Source organism: Kryptolebias marmoratus, linkage group LG22 (genome assembly GCF_001649575.2).
Source record: "Kryptolebias marmoratus isolate JLee-2015 linkage group LG22, ASM164957v2, whole genome shotgun sequence".
Lineage (NCBI taxonomy): Eukaryota > Metazoa > Chordata > Actinopteri > Cyprinodontiformes > Rivulidae > Kryptolebias > Kryptolebias marmoratus.
Genome location: NC_051451.1, coordinates 29,490,978 through 29,513,943, shown reverse-complemented (window position 1 = coordinate 29,513,943; position 22,966 = coordinate 29,490,978). Strand labels below are relative to the sequence as shown.

Here is a 22,966-nt window from a genome sequence, read left to right as displayed (position 1 = left end):
CTTTCTTTACCCTGAAGGTGACGTCACCAAACAGATTTCAGCAGAAAACAAATCGAAAGACGCTCAGCCGTGGATTCAGGCAGAATGACAGGCCTGAAGGCTGTTGGTAGAAAATCCCTGAAGTGTGTCGCACCTTAACCGACACCCACAGAAACATCTCTTCAGCTACTTTTCATTCCTCTGTTTGTGGCTGCAGACAACAGGAAGTTGTGGGAAATGACCATCAGAATGGGACTTGCCCGTTAAAATAAAGGTTAATATAATAATAATATATTTACAAACTCTGAGCTCGCCCTGTTGTTTCCACTTCACTCCAAGCTCAGGTCCTCTACCAGAACCCTGGGATCTTCAGGGTTCTGTTCAAGATCTTAGCTGTTCCTAGGACTGAGCTCTTCTGGACAGAGATCTCTGAGGTGGTTCCTGGGATCTGTTGGAGGTCACATGATGACCACCGGCACCACTGAGGCCTTGACTCTGGTTCCTCTTTCAGCTCTTGGTGTTTCTCCAGCTTCTTCTCTTGGGACTGCTACATCTATCACCACTGCTTTCTTCTGGATCTTATCTGTCACCACAGTGTCTGGTTGGTCAGCCATCAGCTGTTTGTCAGTCTGGATCTGGAATCCCACAGTATCTCCTCCACCTCCCATGGTTAGAGCCTCTGATGATCTGATGATGTGGCTGAGGGGGTCCAGGTCCATGCAGAACAGCACATGATGCTGATTTGTGTAATGGGCTTTAAACTGGCCTCTGGAGTCATCTTCCATGTACCTAACCTTCCAAAGTACAAATGTAAAAAAAAAGGAAAACGTTTAATGAGTTACATTGCTTTTTGTTTTTCTTCTCATTTTTGGGTAGAGCCACCTTAGAAGTTTACACTGCCGGCCTAGATGCTCGGTTTAGCCACTGCTTCTTGCTTTTGGTTAAGTTTTGCTTCTATGGTTTCCCTGATTTTAGGACAACCCTGAAGAAATGCTGCCCAGACGCCTCCTGCCATCCTGTCATTTACAGCAGCTCAACCGTTGGTTCCTGAACGTCATATAACAAAATGAATGTGTTCCTGTTTCTTTACTCATTCAGCCACACTGTCATGCTGCAGTTCCTCTTCCATCTTAATAACAATCTGAGGAAACAAAAAAGACGAGAAGTCTCTGTGTTCAATAATTACCTGAAGTTCTTCATCTGTTACAGTAAATAAGACAAACGATGGCCTCGGGATGTGGAACGTTTATTGTGTGTGAGCTGACACATGACCAGGAGAATATGGGTGTTCCTGCTCCCCAGAGGTTTAAGATGTCAGGGCAGGCACCGGGGTATAATACAGAGAGGGGTGGAGGAATTTCAGAAAAGACAGGAAGGTTCTGGAGGACAGGATCTGTTTTTCACAAAGAGACAAGAGACATCCAGGCGAGACATGGCAGACACCATCAACCGGGACGATCTGAAGTGAGTCAGACCTTCTGATTTTAAGATTTTAACTTTACTTGTGTGGCTCTTTTACACAAATCCAATAAAATTCAGGAGAGTTTGTCTTTTTACTCACAGAATACTTCCTGTTCTACGTCTCTCATTTTATCTCTGTTACTTTCAACCAGAAGGTTATCAGATTTATCTGCTTCCTATGGTTCCCTAATAATCTGATGGCTTCACTGGTGAATGTGTCTCTTCTTGTCAGAACAGATTTAAGTGTAATCTTTGCCGTTAGATCCTGGCCAACATGGTCCTGAATATTCATGGAGTCATTTGTCAGAAGATATTTAGAATTGAAAATAGATTTAAAAAAAATAATCATAGAGTTAAGTCCAGCAAAGCTCTGGACTTATTGGACATCTTTACGGCCCAACCTTCACCTGTGGGCCTCAGGTGAGAATCAGGACTGAATCCTGGATCCCTGAGCTTCCTCTGGAGGCTGCGGGTTCGAGTCCAGGTCGGGTCAGGAAGGACAGCCACCGTAAAAACATTTATCAAGTATTTGTGAACGAACAACAACATCATCGTGGCGTGATGAGGTCAGAGGTCAACAGGAAATAAAACACAGGGAACCTGAGATTCTTTCAGATAAAGAATCGTTCCTGAAGATGGAGGGACAATATAACCGAGACAGATCAGCTGCCTGAGGGACGTTACAACAAATCTACCATCTGTCCATCAGTCCGTCCATCTGTCTGTCAATCAGTCTGTCTGTCCATCAGTCTGTCTGTCCATCAGTCCATCCATCTGTCTGTCAATCAGTCTGTCTGTCCATCAGTCTGTCTGTCCATCAGTCTGTCTGTCCATCAGTCTGTCTGTCTATCAGTCTGTCCATCAGTCCGTCCGTTCATCAGTCCGTCCATCTGTCTGTCAATCAGTCTGTCTGTCCATCAGTCTGTCTGTCCATCAGTCTGTCTGTCCATCAGTCCGTCCATCTGTCTGTCCATCAGTCTGTCTGTCCATCAGTCTGTCTGTCCATCAGTCTGTCAATCAGTCTGTCTGTCCATCAGTCCGTCCATCTGTCTGTCAATCAGTCTGTCTGTCCATCAGTCCGTCCATCTGTCTGTCCATCAGTCCGTCCGTCCATCAGTCCGTCCATCAGTCCGTCCGTCTGTCTGTCTGTCCATCAGTCCGTCCATCAGTCTGTCTGTCCATCAGTCTGTCAATCAGTCTGTCAATCAGTCTGTCTGTCCATCAGTCTGTCTGTCCATCAGTCCATCCATCTGTCTGTCAATCAGTCCGTCCGTCCATCAGTCCATCAGTCCGTCCATCAGTCCGTCCATCAGTCTGTCTGTCAATCAGTCTGTCTGTCAATCAGTCTGTCTGTCCATCAGTACGTCTGTCCATCAGTCAGTCTGTCCGTCCATCAGTCTGTCTGTCAATCAGTCTGTCTGTCCATCAGTCTGTCTGTCCATCAGTCCATCCATCTGTCTGTCCATCAGTCTGTCTGTCCATCAGTCCGTCCATCAGTCTGTCTGTCCATCAGTCCGTCTGTCAATCAGTCCGTCCATCAGTCTGTCTGTCCATCAGTCTGTCTGTCCATCAGTCTGTCTGTCCATCAGTCCGTCCATCTGTCTGTCCATCAGTCTGTCTGTCCATCAGTCCGTCCATCTGTCTGTCAATCAGTCTGTCTGTCCAGTCTGTCTGTCCATCAGTCCATCCATCAGTCTGTCCATCAGTCTGTCCATCTGTCCATCCATCAGTCTGTCTATCAGTCTGTCCATCAGTCTGTCCATCTGTCCATCCATCAGTCTGTCCATCTGTCCATCCATCAGTCTGTCCATCAGTCTGTCCATCTGTCCATCCATCAGTATGTCCATCAGTCTGTCCATCAGTCCGTCTATCACTCCGTCCATCAGTCCGTCCATCAGTCTGTCCATCAGTCTGTCCATCTGTCCATCCATCAGTCCGTCTATCAGTCTGTCCATCAGTCTGTCCATCTGTCCATCCATCAGTATGTCCATCAGTCTGTCCATCAGTCCGTCTATCAGTCCGTCCATCAGTCTGTCCATCAGTCTGTCCATCAGTCTGTCCATCTGTCCATCCATCAGTCCATCCGTCCTCTTCACCTGTTCCTCCTTGCTGGATCGCAGGCAGCTGATTTGTTCTCCTTCAGATCAGTTTTTAGAAGTGATATTTTTATGAGTCCATCATTATATTAAGTTCTTGATAAGTTCAATCAAGAAACAAACTGACTGATGAAGTCAGAGGAAAGGCAGCTTTGATGATTTTTTTAATATTTTCACTTTAATGGAGCCATTTTGTTTGTCTGGTTTTATTCAGATCCTGTCACCAATAAACTTTAATCATGAGCTGAAATACTTAATAACTGAGAGGAAACTGGAAACTGGGTCAAAGAAAATAAAATCTACTAAAAAAATTAAAAACAAAACATCTTGACCTTTATTCTATAGGAGCTGATTATTTTTAACAGATGAGCGGACAAACCAACAGAAACACAACCTCCGTGGTGGAGGTGAAACTGTTTGACAGGATGGACAGTAAAATCCGTACGAGAGCTTTAAAGACTGTCTGAAAATGAAAAGTAGCAGCCATCAGTGTCCTGGTTCAGCTGCTCAGGAACAATACTTGTTGTGTTTGTGTAACTGGAGAATTTCATCTTTTTTCTCCTTCCACGTCCCGAGGGAAGAGTTAGCCTTCAGATGGTAACCCAGTCAGATCCAACGGGAGGTTGTTCTGAAACAAAAATCAGCTTCATTACTTTACTGACTCATTTCCCAGAAAGTTAGAATAATCACCTGGAAACGGGTTGGTTATTGAGGAAAAGATGTTTTATTTATTTTACGAATAAATGCTCATTTTGTCAGATTTATATTTAAGAATGGCTTCCTTCAAAAAATAAAATTCTGTTCATCTTTTTCTCTCTGCTGTGAAATGTGAAAGCTTGAGTTTGTTTTAAGAAATCTGTAAAGCTATACTGACACACATTTTGTAAGTTAGAAGTTAAAGAAATTAACTTTTCAAACCTGAAAAATCTGACAAAATATTCAAACCCGTTATCTCAGTTAGACAGAGTGAGCGGGGCAATTAAAAATTATTTTATTTCTGTAATATTACAATTACATTTTGAACAGGAAGCTTAGAGGCATCTTTACTTTTGTGAGATAAAGTCAAGTACATCTAAGAAATCTTTAATAAAACATTCATATTTTCTTTTGAGTAGACCAGATTTCCTTTAGGTACCAAAATAACCAGTTTTTAATAAATGTAAAATCCTTACCTGAAAATAATGAGTCTGAAGCATTTTAAACTCACCTGGTCGAACAGTTTAGGTTCTGATTCTGGATTAGTTTGAATAAAGAGGTAAAAAATGAAGAGAAAGGAGATGATCTCTCAGACTCTTTGAATCCTGGCGTTACCGTTTCGAACCCTCATTCTAACCAGATGAGTAAATTATTAACAGCACAAAAAGTACAGATATTTGTGTTTGGTTGATTTTTTCTTTGGTGTAACAGTACTTTATGGCAATAAATCTTTTTTATTTCCCCTTAAATGGTGTCACATTTGTTAGGAAAATGAATCTGTGGGTTGTGCCTGTGAAAAACCAAATATTTTATTCTGCTTTTAACTCTTGTTTGGTGTCGTTTACTGGATTGGATGATGGGAGTCTGAATTTAATCCTGGTGTGAAATCCTGAACCCAACAAAAGCCGAACGAGGCAGAGGAGAGCCAGAAGATTGTCAACATCCTGTCTTTATAAAATATAAGAACAATACGAGTGTAAAAGTAAAACATGCTTCACAATTAAAAACAACTCAATAATATGCCGTAGGATAAAAAGGAACTAAAACCTGGTTGATCTGGCCTCAGAGTTAAATAAAAGTGGGTTTCAGTTCTGGGAGTCAAATTATGGAAGGATCTGAGTGATGAGTCGAAAAGGAGGAAATCAGAATTTAGGTTTAAACAGATTTAAAAACAAGTTAATTATGAATAATAATATTAAATGATGTTTATGTAAAGGTTGTAATGTATTGAATGTCAGGAAAATTATTTATTTCTGTCTTGAAGAGTTTGGTGTAATTTTAAAATCTGACATGAGAATCAGCTTCAGCTGTGGCCCGATCCATTTTCTGTTTTCTTATTTTAATCGTAACCATCTTTCCAGGGATCGCCACAGCGAGAAAACTCATACCGAAGGTTCAACAAACGTTTGACGCCCTTCCTGCCCAACCTGGGCTCGAACCCGAAGCCTGACCATCAGGCTATCACACCGCTCTTATTTTAATTGTATATTAAATTTAATTTCATTCAGAGCTGAATGTCATTTCCTCCTCCATGTTATTATGGGATAGCAGTGTTACAGCAAACACAAAGCCCCTCATCTTCGTATGAACTGAATCCATCTTGTTGGCTGACAGAAATGTCTGTTGATGGATATGTTAGTCTAAATATTGATGTTTGGCCTTTTTTCTCTTTGTGTTCACAGGTTTGCTCTCGTTAGGCTCTTAGGGCTCATTGCACTGCTGGGCTCCTGTCGGGCAGGTATCTTACAGTAAATCTGTACTTACTGAGCTCACGTGATACACAGACACAGTTACTGAAGATCTTTGAATATACAACAATTACAGATAACATTTCTTAAGCTCTTCCTTTGTTTTCCAGCTGTTGTTGAACAGAAGGACTGCGAGGCTGAAGGCATCCAGTGCCATTCTCAGGCTGACTGCATGAAGATTAGAAACAACTTCACGTGTGTTTGCCAGACAGGCTTTCAGGGAGACGGTCTGCTATGCGACGACATCGATGAATGTCTGACTCTCCTCCATAGCTGTCACTCAAAGGCCCGCTGCAACAACATCCCAGGAAGCTACATCTGCACTTGTCTCAGCGGATATGTTGGAGATGGAAAAAGTTGCCAGGACGTTAATGAGTGTCTAACAGCAAATGGTGGCTGTGACCCCACTGCCATCTGTACGAACACTGAGGGAGGGAGGCAGTGTCAGTGTAGCACAGGCTTTGTCGGTGACGGCTTTAAATGCACTGATATCAATGAATGTTCTAAACAAGGGACCTGCCACTGGAATGCCACCTGCACCAACAACCCTGGCTCTTATCTGTGCACGTGTAATTCTGGCTACAAAGGAAATGGAAACTATCTGTGTTTAGACATTGATGAGTGTTCGGAGAGCCCTTTTGTGTGCCCTTCTTCAGTAGGTTATAAAGGCTGTACAAACCTGCCTGGCTCTTACCACTGCACATGCAAGACTGGCTTCCAAAATAACAGACAGAGCTGTGCGGACATTAATGAGTGTGCAACCAACATCTGTAGCCAATATGCAGATTGTAAAAACATCATTGGGTCTTACGAGTGTACCTGTAGGAGTGGGTTTGTAGGAAACGGGCTGGCATGTGTTGACATAAACGAATGCATCACAGTCAATGAATGCAACCCTAAGGCTCTTTGCATCAACAGGCTGGGCAGTTATGAGTGCTCCTGCCTGGAAGGTTATCTTGGAGATGGGCGACAGTGTGAAGACATTAATGAATGTGCTCAGCTGAACATTTGTCCAGCTCCCACCACTTGTGTCAACACTGGTGGGTCATACAAGTGTGACTGTGGCAGCGGCTTCATCTTCAATAACTCCAGATGCAGTGACATTGATGAATGTCTAGCTGGCCGTTGCAGTCCCAATGCAAACTGCACAAATTCCCCCGGTTCCTTTTCTTGTCAGTGCTTGACGGGCTTCAGTGGAGATGGTTTCACCTGTACAGATATAGATGAATGCCTTCTGACTTCACGGTGCCACTCCAATGCTGTTTGCAGTAACCTTCCTGGCTCTTACAGCTGCACCTGTAAGGTGGGGTACTCTGGGAACGGATATGTCCAGTGCAGCGATGTGAATGAGTGTTCTGTGAATAATGGAGGTTGCAGTTACAGAGCAACATGTATCAACTCTCAGGGTTCTTTCAGTTGCCAGTGCCCATCAGGTTTTGACTTGATTAATAAAACAATTTGCCAAGATAAAAACGAGTGCAAGGAACTGACTAATCCGTGTGGAGTGAATGAAGCGTGCAAAAACACTGATGGGTCCTATGAGTGCCCCTGCCAGACTGGGTATTACCGCCCTGCCCTCAGCATGGCCTGTGTTGATAAGGACGAGTGCCAGGAAAAACCGTGCCACATCAACGCTACCTGCCTTAACACCATTGGATCCTATACCTGCACTTGTAAGGGAGGCTTTACCGGGAACGGCTCCCAGTGTGTGGATATAGATGAGTGTGCTAAGGCGGGTTCGTGCCATGCGAGGGCAATATGCACCAACTTTATCGGAGACTTCTCCTGCGTTTGTCAAGAGGGTTTCAGCGGGAATGGCTTCTTGTGTCAGGATGTGGACGAATGCTCCCTCTCTAGCAGCACCTGCCCTGCCTTTTCACACTGTGTCAATTCACCTGGTGCTTATGTTTGCTCCTGTTTGAACGGTACAATAGCCTCCAATAACACCTGTGTGCTACCTGTTGCCCTGTGTGGTCCTCCCTGCGACAGTAAGGGCCTGTGCCACCACTCGCCTTCCGGATACCAGTGTGTTTGTGATGTGGGCTATAACGGGGATGGACTGACCTGCTCTGACATAAATGAGTGCCAAATGGAAAACATTTGTCCTGAAAATGAAACTGAATGCGTGAATACCCCAGGATCATTTTCTTGTGTCTGCAGAAAAGGCTACACTCTCAACGCAACACAGTGTGTTGGTAAAACATTTCTTTGTTTAATTCATGTGAATCTTAAACACAACATGTGCTTCTACTAACCTGAAACTGCTTGTAGTTTGTCTGGACCAATGTCTTCCTGTGTTATAGGTCTGTTAAGTAGCATCTCACTGAGCTGCAACTGTTGAAGACATCCTGGTGACACAAAATTATGAGAAAAAACAGGAATTTTCTCAATGAATTTTCAGTGTTTGCAATCAGTGAGTCATTTGGCCTCGTTTTGAGCTGCCAGTTTTGGAAAATTACAGCCTATATTTGTGCACACAGCTTGTATTCTTGGCTGTGCACATTATTTTGTTGTCCTCTTCAGCCCCATATTTATGATTTAATTTGCTTTAGGACACTTTCAAAATAAAGAGAGGCAGATTTGGACCAGTTTTTGTTTGAATTTAGTATTTATTATCAGTGTAGTTTTTAGACCTGGACATTTTCGACATGGACGTCTCCTCTGACAGATGTTTTCTCTGACAGACGTCTCCTCTGACAGACGTCTTCTCTGACAGATGTTTTCTGTCAGAGGAGAGCTGACTAGTCTCCAGAAGTCTCAGCTCAGTTAGACACTGGCTTAAGTAAAGAGAGAAAACAAACAATGCAATTTGACTTGTATGGTATAAGGTCATGTGGGTTTGGGCGTTATCATAAATTAAAGCTATGATGGCGCATTTTTTTATTTTTTTAACTTTATTCACAAAGTATTCAGCCTACATGAGACAAACTAATCATTCATTTAAATCTGCTACAATAAGATGAACACATTTAGTGTTATGATCATCAACATTTAGTTGATGATAGTTAAAGACAGGACCAGAAGCCTGAAGCTGAAGGTCAAGCGCCCCCTGGTGGCTGGCTGCAGTACTGTTTTTAAGCCCTGCCTCTCTGTGTAAACTAATAGGGCGATTTTCAGGCTAAAACTATGATACCTTTGATTTTTTCAGGTCATTCATCTATCTTTTACCTTATATGTTCCATTGTGTATTTTTAATGTTTACTTTTAATTAGTTATTTGAGGCTTAAAGAAACAGTCATGTTACACTGTGATTGACAGCCCTTTAATGAGTTTGGAGGGTGTGGAGGCGGGACTAATCGAGAATACAGCCCTACATCCCTCTGACTCCCAAAATACAACATGGCAGCTCTCAAACAAAACAAAAACTTTGGGTTTAATTTTAAACGGTAGAAGGAAGAGCTGCACATTATGATTATTATGTGACCATGTAGCTTATTATACTCAATGATGGAGATCTTTTTAAAAACTAATTATTACTTCCTTTTGCAGATGTGGATGAGTGTGAGACTGAGCAGCAGGACTGCAGTCAGTTTGCCAAATGTCTAAACTCAGATGGAAGTTATTCCTGCTCCTGTTTCAGTGGATTTGCAGGCGACGGGAAGAATTGCTCTGGTGAGTATCAGTTCTTCTTTTATCCATCCGTTAAAAGAGTTGCTGTTTGTGCCCCTGTAAATGGACTCTCTTGTGAGCTTTTTTAGCAACTTTTGGGGCTGCTTCCCTGACACTGTCCCGTTTTGGATAAATTATAGACTTTGATGAGTGCCAAAACCAAAATGGAGGATGCCACCCAGTTGCCATCTGCACTAACATCCCCGGCTCTTTCTCCTGCATCTGCCCACGTGGTATGGAGGGTAACGGATTTCACTGTCAGGATGTAAACGAATGTGAGCCAAACTCCACCCTGCCACACAACTGCAGCACCCAGGCCCTGTGCCTCAACATTGACGGCTCGTACCTCTGCCAGTGTATGCATGGATACCGCGGTGATGGTGTTGTTTGTGAAGATGTGGATGAATGTGAGCAGCCCACAGCTTGCAGCAAGAACATGACCTGCAGCAACACTCCTGGTTCCTTCAGTTGTTCCTGTAGTTTGGGACGTGTGTATTCTGAGGGCACGTGTGTGAGCGAGGATACCTGCCTAAACGCTAGCAGCAGCTGCCACATTCATGCTCAGTGCCACCCCTACCAGGGTTCCTTCTACTGTCGATGTGCAGAGGGTTATGAAGGAAGTGGAACTGACTGCTGGGATGTAGATGAATGTGACCAATCACAGGACCTGGTGTGCCCTGCCTTCTCAGACTGCTGCAACACAAATGGTTCTTATATCTGCAAATGTTGGAATGGTTTTCAGGACAACGGGACACACTGTCAGGACATAAATGAGTGTGACACAGGAAATTTTACCTGCCCGGATAACAGCACCTGTTCTAACCTACAAGGGAGCTACAACTGCACCTGTGATCCTGGTTTCCTCAGTGACAACTCCACGTGTTTGGACATAGATGAGTGTTCCCTCGGCTTCATTCAGTGTCCGAACTTCTCCAGCTGCGTGAACACCATTGGATCTTCCACCTGTGAATGCTGGGCTGGTTACCAAGGCAACAGCACTGGCTGTGACGATATCAACGAATGTCTGAATGACTCCACCTGCCCTGAACACAGCACATGTGTGAACACCAACGGAAGCTACCGCTGTCCCTGCCATCCAGGGTTCTCCAGCACCTCTGACTTGTGTGTGGACATCAATGAATGCAGTGGACAGGAGGACATCTGCACAAACGGGACATGCAGGAACGTTCTCGGATCTTATTACTGCGACTGTTTCAGAGGGTTTTGGAGTAATGGGACAGAGTGTGTGGATGTAGATGAATGTTCCAGTTCTCTGAACTCCTCAGTGTGCCAACCTCATTCCACATGTGTTAATGTTCCGGGGTGGTACCGGTGCCCCTGTGATGAGGGCTTTATTCTGAACGGAACAGAGTGTCAGGATGTGGATGAGTGTTCTCAGCCAGAACCCATCCTTTGTCAGGAACACTCGTTTTGTAAAAACACAGTGGGGTCTTACCGCTGTTTGTGTTTCCCTGGGTATAAAGATGTTGGTTCAAGCTGTGAGGATATCAACGAATGCACGAACACCTCCACCTGTCGCTCTGACCAGGTGTGCACCAACCTGCCCGGAGCGTACAACTGCTCCTGCCCTCTGGGGTATCACGAGGAGGGGGAAGTGTGTGTTGACAACAATGAATGTGAGACGTCCCCCTGCCATGCTCTGGCATACTGCTGGAACACTCCCGGGTCCTTCTCATGCCGCTGCCACGCAGGCTACGCTGGAAACGGCTCCTCGTGCACGGACGTGGACGAGTGCATGGCATCAACAACCCCGTGTCATCGTCTGGCTCAGTGTCACAACACTCCGGGATCGTTCGTGTGTGTGTGTAAGCCAGGCTTCCTGAGTGTCGGGTCAGTGTGTGTGGACACAGACGAATGCTTGCAGGGAAGGTTCTGTCACTCTGCTGCCACCTGCATCAACCAGGCCGGAGGCTTCAGATGCTCCTGTAACCGCGGCTGGAAGGCTACCAGCAGCAACGGCCTCGGGAAAGATGGATGTGTGGACCTGGACGAGTGTGTGTCACTCACAACATGTCCCCAGGAATTATCCTGTACCAACCTACCAGGAAGCTATGCGTGCTCCTGTCCAGAAGGCAGCTCAGTTTGCAGCAGCTTAACTCAGACGGGTCAGATTTCAGTTCATCAGCTTATGTTTGAAAAAAGAATGTCAGACTTTTTTATCCACTCTGTAAATATTTTTGTTGTTTTAGTCAAGTATATGAAACTGTACTTTGTTTTGATATGTCAGACTTAAAGGGATAGTTCAGATATTTTAAAGTGGACAGTTCTGAACAGCTTAACATCAAAGGTGTTGGAGATATATTTCTTTATTTTCCAAACTGAGATTGTTTAGACTTTAATTATGACAGAACGGATGAGCCAATGGCTGGTCTGAATCAACTCTAGTTTTTAAAATGTTATAGCTATTTGATAAATCTTCATTGTCAGTTTTCCATTCTGTTGCTTTTTATGTTTTTTAATGGTTTTAGGCTGTTCAGGTTGTTTTTAATCTTTTGAGGACGAGTTTCATGTTTATTGTTTACATTTATTCTTTAACGTTATACCACAATTTGTTCCTAGTTTTTAAGAATGACATAATTCTTTTTTATTTTATTTTGAATTACATGTTTGTTTACATTGCATATTTTTAGAATATGCAAACACAAGTTGCAGCAGCAGCAGCTAGCTGTAGCACTTTTGGTACAGCAACTCCAGCAGGACTTAAATAAAGTGAAGTAGTTCTGATTTAATCTTTGTTTAATGAGAAAATAACAGCAGTGGAATGGAGTTTAGATAACCTGTTCTTTAAGACGTCCAGTTCGGAGGCGGTTCTGTAGGAGGCGGTTCTGTAGGAGGCGGTTCTGTAGGAGGCGGTTCTGTTGGACGTGGTCCAGTAGGAGGCGGTTGCAGATGTTTTGTTTGAACCTTTTCAGCACCGACCGTTCCACATTCCATGATTGTTTTTTCAGAAACATTTTGATAATTCTGCTGGAAGTGCTACAGCTAGCTGCTGCTGCTTGTGATGGTAAAGAACCACAAATTCAACCTGAGGAATGTGAAACTGACAGTGATGTAGAGGACTAGCCTGGAAATTTGGATCAGTTTTAATACAAACAAGGTATCTGCAGCAGGTGAGATATTATTTATAACTTTTACCCAGAACACCACTTTAAACTGGCTGAACTATCCCTTTAAATGTTTCTGTAGTCCACAGTGACAATTAACAGGACTAAACAAGTGAATGAATGAATGAATGACTGTCTGCTGTCCACACAGAGGGAACCCTGTACCTGTACGGAGCAGAAACAGCAGCTAAAGTCAGAGTGGATGGATGGATGGATGGATGGATGGATGGATGGATGGATGGATGGATGGATGGACGGACGGATGGATGGACGGATGGATGGATGGACGGATGGATAGATGGATAGATGGATGGACGGATGGATGGATGGATGGATGGATGGACGGACGGACGGACGGATGGATGGATGGACGGATTATTGAATGAATGGACAGATGAATGAGTGACTGTCTGCTGTCCACACAGAGGGAACCCTGTATCCGTACGGAGCAGACACAGCAGATAAAGAAGTCAAAATGGACTCTGAAGATGGCAGTTCTCCGTACATCTCGCCTCCGATGGGGTTTCCCTTCTTGGGGAAATCTTACGACAGGATTTCTGTGAGTTACAACAACAAACAGGATGAAAATAATCAGCAGTTGTTGTCCTTAAGTTTATATAATGAAATTAGTGCTAACATTAAGAGCAGATGAACACGGCAGCATGTTCTCTTTACGTGTTTCTTCCTGCTTTTAGTTTTCGGACAACGGTCTGATCCAGTTTCAGACCCTCTCTGGGAATGAGCAGTACCTGCTCCCGTCTCCCTCCGCCAGCGGATTTCCTGACGACATGAAGATCCCGCTGTTGGCTGTGTTTTGGGACGATGCTGACCTCACCAAGGGGAACGGGAAGCTGTACTATCAGGTTAGCTGTATCTCAAAGTCCTGTGTGCTTTAAAATGCCTTTTATATAGTTTGATGTTGATGAGCTTCTTCTTGTTTTATTCTTTCAGGAGTATGATAAAGTGAATGCGTTAGACGTTTACTCCCAGATAGTTTTTAATCGAACAGAAGACGAAGTGACAAAGTTCGAAGTGTTGAATAAAAGGTCTGCTTTTTCCCCGGCCTGGATCCTGAAGATCACATGGGAAAACATGATGCCTGTCTCCTATCAGAAGATCAACTTCTCAGAGGTTTCATTTTATTTTTTTAACTTTCACCCAGTGGGACTAAACTGTTGCACAAACAGATTTCCCATTTAAGGAACATTATATCTACTGAGTATACAGTGTAGCTCACTAAATGCGTCTTTAATGTCATTTTTTGTCTCAGGACAGAAACAATGAAAGTATTTAAATATATTCAGCTCTCAAACCTTCTTATAGATCCACCTAACTCCTGAGATCTGTTCTAATCTAAGAGTGATGGAGCCGGTGCTGTTAACATTTACATTTCATGGGAAAGCTGTTCCTGAACAGTCCTGTTCTTTAGTTTAGCTTTTGGTGCCACTTTGAGGCTGTTTCATCCTGAATACAGAAACATCGGCTGCCGTCTCTTTGCTGTCTGTGTTTCTCTCTGTGAGCTCGTCTGTCTTCTCTGCATTAAAAATAGTTTTTGTTTGTTTGTTTGTTTTCTTAGACTAACACTTTCCAGTGCATCCTGACTACAGATGGAGCACGGTCCTTCGCCCTCCTCAGATATGGGGACATGAAATGGGGTCCTGGCTTGAGACAGTACCATGACGCTCTTATTGGCTACACTGATGGGATCTTCTCTGTCAAGGAGACCACCATCCCTCCAGAAAACCTTTTTGGGCCTGGGGGCAGATACAGGCCTCAGGAAGTTAAAGGAACTCTGGGGAAATTAGGTCAGCTGGTGTATAATCTGACTGGAGAGGAAAGCTCTGAATCAAGTCCTCGTATCAAATGCCAGGCATGGGCAACACAGCAGCCTAACCCTGCTGAGTGGATGGTGGGGGTGTCTTCCTGTCCCTGCACTCTGTCCCAGGCTCTGGAGGACCTATCATTCCTACAAGACACCCCTGAACCAGGTTCAACTCTTCAGAAACTGAGGGATCAGCGGTGGGGGGGTGCTACAGGATATGTCTTTAGGTCACTGCTGTCCAACAGATATGGTGCAGGAAAGATGTGTGTGTATGAACCAGACGGTACCCTGCTGGCTGGGGTCAACCAACGCTTCTTCAGTGGATACAACGAACAGAAATATATTGGTAATACCTTTGATTTTTGGTCAGATATCACTTACGGGATTAGAACATTTCCTTGGGTCCTCGGTTTCCTCCCAGAGACCAAAAACATGCATGTTAGGTTCACTGGTAGCTCCCTAGGTGTGAGTGAGAGGGTGAATGGTTTTGTCTCTGAGTATCCCTGTGATGGACTGGAGACCTGTCCAGGGTGTCTTCTGCCTGTCTCACAGTGACTGCTGGAGACAGGCGGAAGACACCCTGTGACCCGGCAAGGAAAAGTTGGGTAAAGAAAATGGATGGATGGATGGGATTAGTACACATTACAGTATCAGTGTGTTACCAAGAAAAACGGCATGTCTTCTTGTTCAGTCAGATCTGTCTGACGTAAGAGTCCTTCATCAAACTTCTCTCTGCAGATGAAGAGCTTCTGCCGTTTAAGTGGTGCTGTATTGATTCTCCTCTGTGCCAGCTTCATCTTCACAAGAGACCGATGGATAACTGCCAGAGTTACAGCTGGAACAGTCCTGGTGGTTCATCGCTGTCCAAGACCGTCCCGCAGGGCATGGGTGAGGAACCCTTCTATTTAAAGACAAAACCGTTTAAAACTAGGGTTTAGAGCTCCAAATAGGACCGGGTTTAGAACTCCAACAGGACCGGGTTTAGAGCTCCAAATAGGACCGGGTTTAGAACTCCAACAGGACCGGGTTTAGAGCTCCAAACAGGACCGGGTTTAGAACTCCAACAGGACCGGGTTTAGAGCTCCAAACAGGACCGGGTTTAGAGCTCCAAACAGGACCGGGCTTAAAGCTCCAACAGGACCGGGCTTAGAACTCCTAACAGGACTGTATTTTCTCACTCACTGATAACTACCTTTGTTGTACATATGGAATATGTTTTACGTTTTTCCTCCACTGTACGATGTTCTGCTACATAAAGTCACACTGGTCCGAATCGAGTCACACAGTTTGATGTATTTTTGTTTGGGCAGATGGAAGTGGACTGTTTTTAACCACACTGTCTGTATAATTAAATGTGTTTTCCTGCAGCCATGGTGTACGGGAGCCTCCATTTCATCACCTTTGATGGAACCCAGTACTCCTTTAAGGCTCTGGGGGAGTTTGTGTTGTTGCGTCTGTCCTCCACAAGCGGATCTAATATCTTTACCCTACAAGGACTGATTGGACGGCTACAGACAGAATCAAAGGGGACCATAGAGGTCCCAGCGGTGGTTCGCATGGCTGCCTTTAACCAAGGCATTGGCAAGGTCAACAATCACACTCAGACGCTTTGAACAAGTCTATGTTTGGATCTAATATGTATTTCACACGAAGAGCAGAATTGGTTTTCATATCTTAATAGGACTCACGACTCACCTTTTAACTTTAACTTTCAGATTGAATGGAGGTGTTCGAACAAAAACAGCGGACTGCAGGTTTTTGTGGACGATGTTGAAGTTCCAGTCAGAACTGGTAATATTTATTGCACTAATTTTCACACACTTTGCTGTCTCACTACTTTGTATTTGCCACATGCTGTATGTTGGTGTATTTTTATTTATACTTTTTACATTGGTCAAAACCTGAAGAAATGAAGAGGATGTTGTGCAAAGTTAGGTTTTGTGATGTGATGATGTTACATTCTCAATGGATTTGGGTTGAAGACTGGTAAAGTTACAGTATGCTGCAGTGTTAGCATGTTGTCGTGGTGCAACAGTCCGGTTGTTTTTGTGGCGTTTTGTTCTGCAGCGTATCTGTGGCGTTCAGCAGCATCTTGTCTCAGTTCTTCTTCTGTCAGCAGCCACCATCTTCTGGCTCTTCCTCTTCCTAGCTGCTCTCTGTTGCTCTGCTCTGGCAGATCTCGGTCTGACAGTTTGTTTGTTGGTGTTCTTCTAACTCCACATATACTCCAACAACACAACGTGAACAGAGCAGCATGAACAACGTGCTGTTTCTGGGGAACATCTGCCAAGAACACAGCTCTAATGAGACGGAGAAGAAAGACCAGGGATGGAAACGACTATTACCCATAAAAGCAGCACAAGAACGCCACAATCCTGAGCGTTAGCGTAGCGTAGCATGAGTTAATGCTGAGTCACTGTAACGTTTGTTATTATGTTGTATATTTGAGGTAGATGTGACATTACAAAATTTATCAGCTTAACCAATAAATCTGTGGCAACCTGCTGGAAATCAGATACACATGTTAGAGGATCAGACACAAAAAGAGGAGCTGTTTCCTTCCAGCTGAGTCACTCAATATGATGTAGAAACATAAGACACACATAAATGTGGTAGTAACTTAAAAATCCTTTTTAAATGGGAAATTTTTTGTCATGCAATAATTGAATCATTATTCCTGTCATGTTTCCAAAATTTTACAGCCGTTATAAAAAATATCTGTTGTCCCAACGGTAACACATACATTGTACGTGTCCTTTCAGGTGTTGTGCATGTGGAAGAGAAGGTCTTTGCTGTCCGTTGTGTCTCAGTGAGTCGCTGTTCTGCCGTGTATGCCAGTGGTCTCCAGGTGGTCGTGTGGAGAAGTGTAGGCAGTAATCAGCTGGCAGCCATGGTGGAAGTTCCTCAGAACTTCTTCAATCGCACTGTGGGCCTCCTGGGTTTCTGGAGCTCCAACCGGTCGGATGATTTCCTCATGTCAGATGGGAAGATCCTTCCTTCAGAGGAACTCAACCCCCCAGAGGAAGGAAAGCTGCAGTCCTTTGGCCTGTCCTGTGAGTGGACCACAGATACACCTAATCTTTGAAATGGGTTTTAAAAGGAAAGACTCAGAAAACTTTGGGAGGTATACATTAACCTTCAATGTGCAACACAGGAAATATGATTTGGAATTATTATGGTATTACTCTTTGGTTTCAAGGACCAACACTGCATCCTGTATTTTTTTGACAAATAAATGTCTGCTTCTTCCAACTGTGGGTTTTATTTAGTCAACATTAAATAATCACAAAGAACCAGTTAGGAGAATGATGGATGTACCAACACAGTCTTTCCATGTATTCTGGATCTCCAGGGGCAGTCCCAGGACCAGAGAGCCTGTTGTTCTCATCGCCTCCAAGTGTTCCACTAGCATCGATCTCCACCGAGCTCCTGCTGGAAGGCACCAGTCCAACTAAGCTGGAGGAGCTGAAGAAAACCTGTAAGAGCAGCATGCAGTGTGTCCATGACACTCTAGCATCTGGCATCTCTGATGTGGGCCAACAGACGCTGGATGCTGAGACCCACTTCCAAAATCTGGCTCTGATTTATGGTAAACTTGTCTAAATCTGCAGAACTTTGTGTGTCATCATCTTTGATCTGTGCTGACCTTCTGTGGGGTTTTGTGGGGTGGTCCGGCAGGTGACATGCCTCCTGTGGTGACAGAGCCCACAGAGATCCTTGGTAAGGTCAACTTCCAGGTCACAGCTCAGGTTGTTGCTCAGGACCCAAATGGAGACGCTGTCACCTTCTCACTGCTTTACCCTGGACCTCCAGGAGCTTCTATTGGCAGCGGTTAGACACACACACACATACACACATCTCTGTTACAGATGAGGTCACTGTTGGTGTTTATTAATGAGAAGAAGTCTATTTCTGCTGTCAGCAGGGCAGTTTGTTGCCTGAGAAAGTAGGAGTGCTCTGACAGGCAGAGTCCACAACAAATGACCATCTGATGGGGATTAATGGTCCTGAGTTTTCTCTTTCATCTCCTCCTCCAGCTGGCTTCCTGACATGGATCCCCCTCAACACCCAGCCTGTCCAGCTGACCCTCAAAGTCCGTGGAACCGTCTCGAGCTCCTTGTTCAGCCCCGTCCTGAAGGTGTGCAACTGCCTCAACGGAGGAACCTGCCTGTATGACAGCATAGTGGAAAACCACCTGCAGGGAAAGTTCCAGGTTCGGTGTTTTTTCATTTATTTTTATTAACTTCTCCAGTTCATCTTTTATTCTTGTGGATTTGGAATTTGGGATGTTCTAGACAAGTTGAGAGCAACTCTCTAATTCTTGGTTTTCCATCCATCCATCTTTTGATTGTAATTTTACCCATCTCTCCTTTCCTGATGTCTGATGTCTGTCTCCAGCTGTCACTGTATGAGAGGCGGGGGACACATGGACAGGTCTTCTGTCCAATAAAGGGACACATAGAGACAAACTATTCGCACCCTCAGTCACATCAAGGGACAGTTTAGAGTTACTAATGAACCTAACATTCATGTTTTTGGTCTGTGGGAAGAAACCCAGGGGTGCACAGGGAGAACATGTAAACTCCACCTAAAGACAGGAGTAGAACCTTTGACCTTCATGCTGCACAACCACTGCCCCATTCTTGGTTTAAGGCAACAAATTAAAGAATACCAAGGAGTTGCAGACTTCTGCAATCTACTGTAAAATCACAACTTTGTATTGATTCCAGGTCGCAGGATGTTTGTGTCCAAAGGGATACAGCGGTACGTTTTGTGGCAACAGAACTGACGCCTGTCGGGGTAAACCCTGTTTCCGGGGGGTGCAGTGTCAGTCCGGATCAGCAGCCGGTCAGTTCACCTGTGGAGCGTGTCCTAATAACACCGTCTCTAATGGCAAAGAAGGATACAAGTGCTTTAATCACGGTTTGTGAATTATGACCAATTTTACTCAATTTTATTCACATTTTTTAGCTTTCAACCCAAAACATCATGAGTGACCTGAGTGTTGTTTCTCCTCAGACATGTGCAGCCCTCCTTTCCCCTTCCCCTGCCACAAAGATGCAGAATGTCTCAGCACAAAACTCAACTACACATGCATGTGCAAGCCTGGTTTTACTGGGAATGGACAGAACTGCACAGGTGCAGAAAGCTTACAGAGTAAATGTATTTTACATGGCTTGGCGAACTTTACAATCACTGCATATCTTTGTGTTGCAGACATAGATGAATGCACGGCGCTCGTGGCCTGTGACAACGCCAAGTACGAGTGTAAGAACAAGCTTGGATCATATGACTGCATCTGTAGATATAAAGACTCTAAGGATAACAAAGGATGTGGTACGTACTCATACTGTAAATGTCCAACAATATTTAGATTATTATTGTCAGAATATTCATCTTGAAGCTTTTAAAAGTTAGAAAGAAAACCAGCACAAAATCTGAGTTATTAGATAACTAAAGTCGGGTTGGTGCTAGCTGGTAATAACCTCTATTAGCTTCAGCTAGCACCAGCTAATGCTTTGCTAGAAACCCAAACTCATTTTTTGTGCAAACTAAAGTTATTAAGAAAACCAAAGAGTTTAAAGTTCTTCCCGTCTTATCTTGACTTATTCCATCCTGCAGCAGAGGTCCACTCAGGTCCGATTGGGTCAACTTCTGTCTAAAATGTTGGTCTGTGAAGAACGACACGACTCCCCTCTGACCCACCGGGTCAAACCAGCCCAACCTTTGACCCAACAGCTTTAACCCAGTTCTCAGAATAACCAGCAGTTTTTAGTGTGTAATAAATGAGTTTTATTGTGAAGTTTCTGAAACAGCAGCTGTGAGAACTTTACAAACCTTTTCAGCAGCTGGGATGTGAACAGATCATCAGTTGTGTTTGTCTCAAAGAAACCACAAAATTACACAATAATTCTGGGAGTTTTCAGCAGAATTTAGGGCTGCACATTATTAGAAAAACTTGGGATGTGTGATATTATTGCTTAATATCGCAATGATGATATTAATTATGATAAACCCACATTTTCCTCACTTTCTCTGCTGTCATCAGCATCTAAACCAGGTGTGGGCTTCAAGGCCAGTGAGAGTCTGTTGAACTAATATAAGCAGCAGAACATGAATGCATGATACTGGAATTATAACCACCTATGACTTATAGCAGTCCAAGCAGACCTTTGCAGTATTGATATTGTGCTTCCTGATATTGTGATGATGATAAATTTGATATATTGTTCAGCCCTTGTAGAAATCATAACAAAGAGAAGAAGAAACCTAGAGGGGAACCTCAAAGTAATAATAATATTTTACATTTATAACCTACTTCATATTTTCAAAGAAAATCTCAAAGTGAAGCAAAAAATACACTTAAAAGTATCCTATAAGCACATGTGAGTAAAACATTTCTGCTCTTCCCTGTAAGCCTACAGCTCATGTGAAGTGTTTGTATCATTTGTATGATAAAATGAACTTTGAAAGTGTTCAGATCGGATTAGTCTGTGCTCTGACACCACTGATCTGATAGAACTTGATGTGTTTGTTGCAGGAGACTCTCCCAACCCTCCAGGTATGATGTCCAGTTTCCATCCATCTGTTCTCCTCTAGCTTTGTTAGCTCTGCTGCAGCTCAGCTTCTTGTGTTGTTCTGTGTCTGCAGGCTACAACACCTTCAACGTGTCTATGGTGTGGAAGAAGAGCAGACCTGATGGCCTCACACAGGTGTGCAGGGAGGGGGTCCAGTCCGGTCCGGTCTGCTCACCTGTCCCTCAGGAACATTCACTATCATGATATTACCCTGAAAAGTGATGATCCAATTCTTTTTTCAGCTGGATGACATCCTGCGCAAAGGTTTCACTAACAAATTCTACAACGTTAGTAGGAAAACTAAAGGAGGAGCTTCCAGTTCAGGTGTGGAAGAATATCGTGTCACTGTGTCGAGCGACACGCCGGACTGGTACATCAGGGACTACCTGGCCCGGGTCAGCAGCCACTTTGACATCAGCAGCGTGGAGGTGGATGGTAAAATACTTTATTCCCTTTTATTTGCAGTACAGGTCAGCACGAGCGGAAACAAGTTTTAAAACATTCGAATTAGGAAAACGATTCTGGAACATATTTAAAGATAACAGTCTTCCTACTGTCCAAAACATCCATCATCTTTTCTATGAAGCACAGAATTAATTTGGGACCAACTTTTGTAATATTTTAAGCTGTAACAGAGCAAGACTCTTATTCTGAAGAGTATCTCTGAGCTTTATTTTGAAACTCCAGGCTCAGTGCTCTTCCTGTTCCTCTGAATCCTGAAGTGCTGTCTAACTGGGACAGCACTTCAGGCAGAAACACAGAGTAAAAAGTAAGTCTCAGACAAACAGTCTCTGAGTGAAAACTATCAGTCGGATCAGAACTTCTTGACCCGTGAACAGCAGGAGGTTCTGATGGTCCCACAGGTTCTACAGGGTTTATGGAGGAAGAGCCTTCACTTCCTGTTTGGAAGCTCAGAGATGATGGAAGTCAATGAGAGTTTGGGTGTGTGACCTCTGACCTCTGACCTCTGAGAGGACACCATCAGTCCTCCAGCAGAGACACACTGGGTGGAAGGAGACTGGATGGACTAACTCGAGAAGGAGAGAAGATTGTGGAAACGAGGAGTTTGTAAAACTGTTGGAAAGTTTAAACAGCTGAAAAGTTAAAGTGTGACGAAAACAGAAAAATAACAAAAACCAATGAAATAGTAATAAATGTGCTTCAATACTCCAATAATAACCTATTTTATGTCATCCTAATAAAGCAGTTAAAAACAAAGCGATGTCTCTCCTAATGAGAGCTGCACGCAGCAGTTGTAGTAAATATATGGCTGCACTTTCCTGCCTCCCTGAACAGATCTGGACGAGTGTTCGGCCAACGAGGCGGTGTGTGTCAGGTTTGCTGTTTGCATCAACACTTATGGAGGCTACAGATGCGTTTGTAACGGCACCGACATGACAACAGACGTGGACGGATCCCAGGCTTGTGTGATTCAAGGTCAGCAGAATTAGAATTCAACTTAGAAAACAAAACATTTCTTAATTACTTAGTAAATTAAATTATTGTTTTTTTTTCTGGAAAACAAATAAATTACAGAAATTTTTTTGTCTGGTTTTGTCACTCCCTGTGTGACACAAGTTTACATTTATTCTGATCCTTCTTACTTTATGAAACATTCTTTGTGATGAGACAAACACTTCTTATCGGTGAATCCTTTGCAGACAAAGTTGAGGAGAGCACCACACAGGTGGACCTGATTCTGGGTTTGGTTCTGGGTATTGGCATCCCTTTGCTGCTGCTGCTGCTGCTGGCTGCACTGGCCTGCTGCTGCTGCCTCAAGAGGAGGGTTTCTGGAGAGTGAGTAACAAGCGACAGATAGATGAAACAGAACATCTGATCTGAAGCTAGCCTG

The 22,966-nt window shown here is 43.9% G+C and overlaps 1 protein-coding gene and 1 long non-coding RNA gene across 4 annotated transcripts in view; one reads left to right on the top strand and one right to left on the bottom strand.

The window, feature by feature from the left end:
* The first annotated feature begins 435 nt into the window (after positions 1-435).
* The window catches only part of si:ch73-105b23.6 (fibrillin-3), a 25,552-nt gene continuing 3,021 nt past the window's right edge, over positions 436-22,966 (top strand). Inside the window, exons 1-24 of one of the 3 annotated variants that reach the window (XM_037973356.1) lie at positions 436-1,443; positions 5,915-5,970; positions 6,091-8,175; positions 9,470-9,592; positions 9,730-11,715; positions 13,140-13,273; positions 13,410-13,577; positions 13,666-13,845; positions 14,291-14,882; positions 15,275-15,424; positions 15,905-16,122; positions 16,252-16,327; positions 17,299-17,589; positions 17,889-18,125; positions 18,215-18,367; positions 18,574-18,749; positions 19,267-19,459; positions 19,556-19,675; positions 19,754-19,873; positions 21,078-21,098; positions 21,188-21,249; positions 21,357-21,549; positions 22,411-22,551; positions 22,776-22,911. In XM_037973356.1, coding sequence (XP_037829284.1) covers positions 1,247-1,443; positions 5,915-5,970; positions 6,091-8,175; positions 9,470-9,592; positions 9,730-11,715; positions 13,140-13,273; positions 13,410-13,577; positions 13,666-13,845; positions 14,291-14,882; positions 15,275-15,424; positions 15,905-16,122; positions 16,252-16,327; positions 17,299-17,589; positions 17,889-18,125; positions 18,215-18,367; positions 18,574-18,749; positions 19,267-19,459; positions 19,556-19,675; positions 19,754-19,873; positions 21,078-21,098; positions 21,188-21,249; positions 21,357-21,549; positions 22,411-22,551; positions 22,776-22,911 — 7,808 coding nt within the window. In that variant the 5' untranslated portion in view covers positions 436-1,246. Of the gene's footprint in view, positions 1,444-5,914; positions 5,971-6,090; positions 8,176-9,469; positions 9,593-9,729; positions 11,716-13,139; positions 13,274-13,409; positions 13,578-13,665; positions 13,846-14,290; positions 14,883-15,274; positions 15,425-15,904; positions 16,123-16,251; positions 16,328-17,298; positions 17,590-17,888; positions 18,126-18,214; positions 18,368-18,573; positions 18,750-19,266; positions 19,460-19,555; positions 19,874-21,077; positions 21,099-21,187; positions 21,250-21,356; positions 21,550-22,410; positions 22,552-22,775; positions 22,912-22,966 lie in introns of all 3 variants that reach the window. The other 2 variants (XM_037973355.1, XM_037973357.1) reach the window with 2 other exon arrangements.
* LOC119616656 lies at positions 3,244-18,323 on the bottom strand. Its single transcript, XR_005232621.1, has 5 exons — positions 18,183-18,323; positions 17,855-18,012; positions 17,280-17,587; positions 8,236-8,328; positions 3,244-4,164 (listed from the first exon to the last, which is right to left on the bottom strand). It is a non-coding gene; the product is annotated as an uncharacterized LOC119616656 (long non-coding RNA).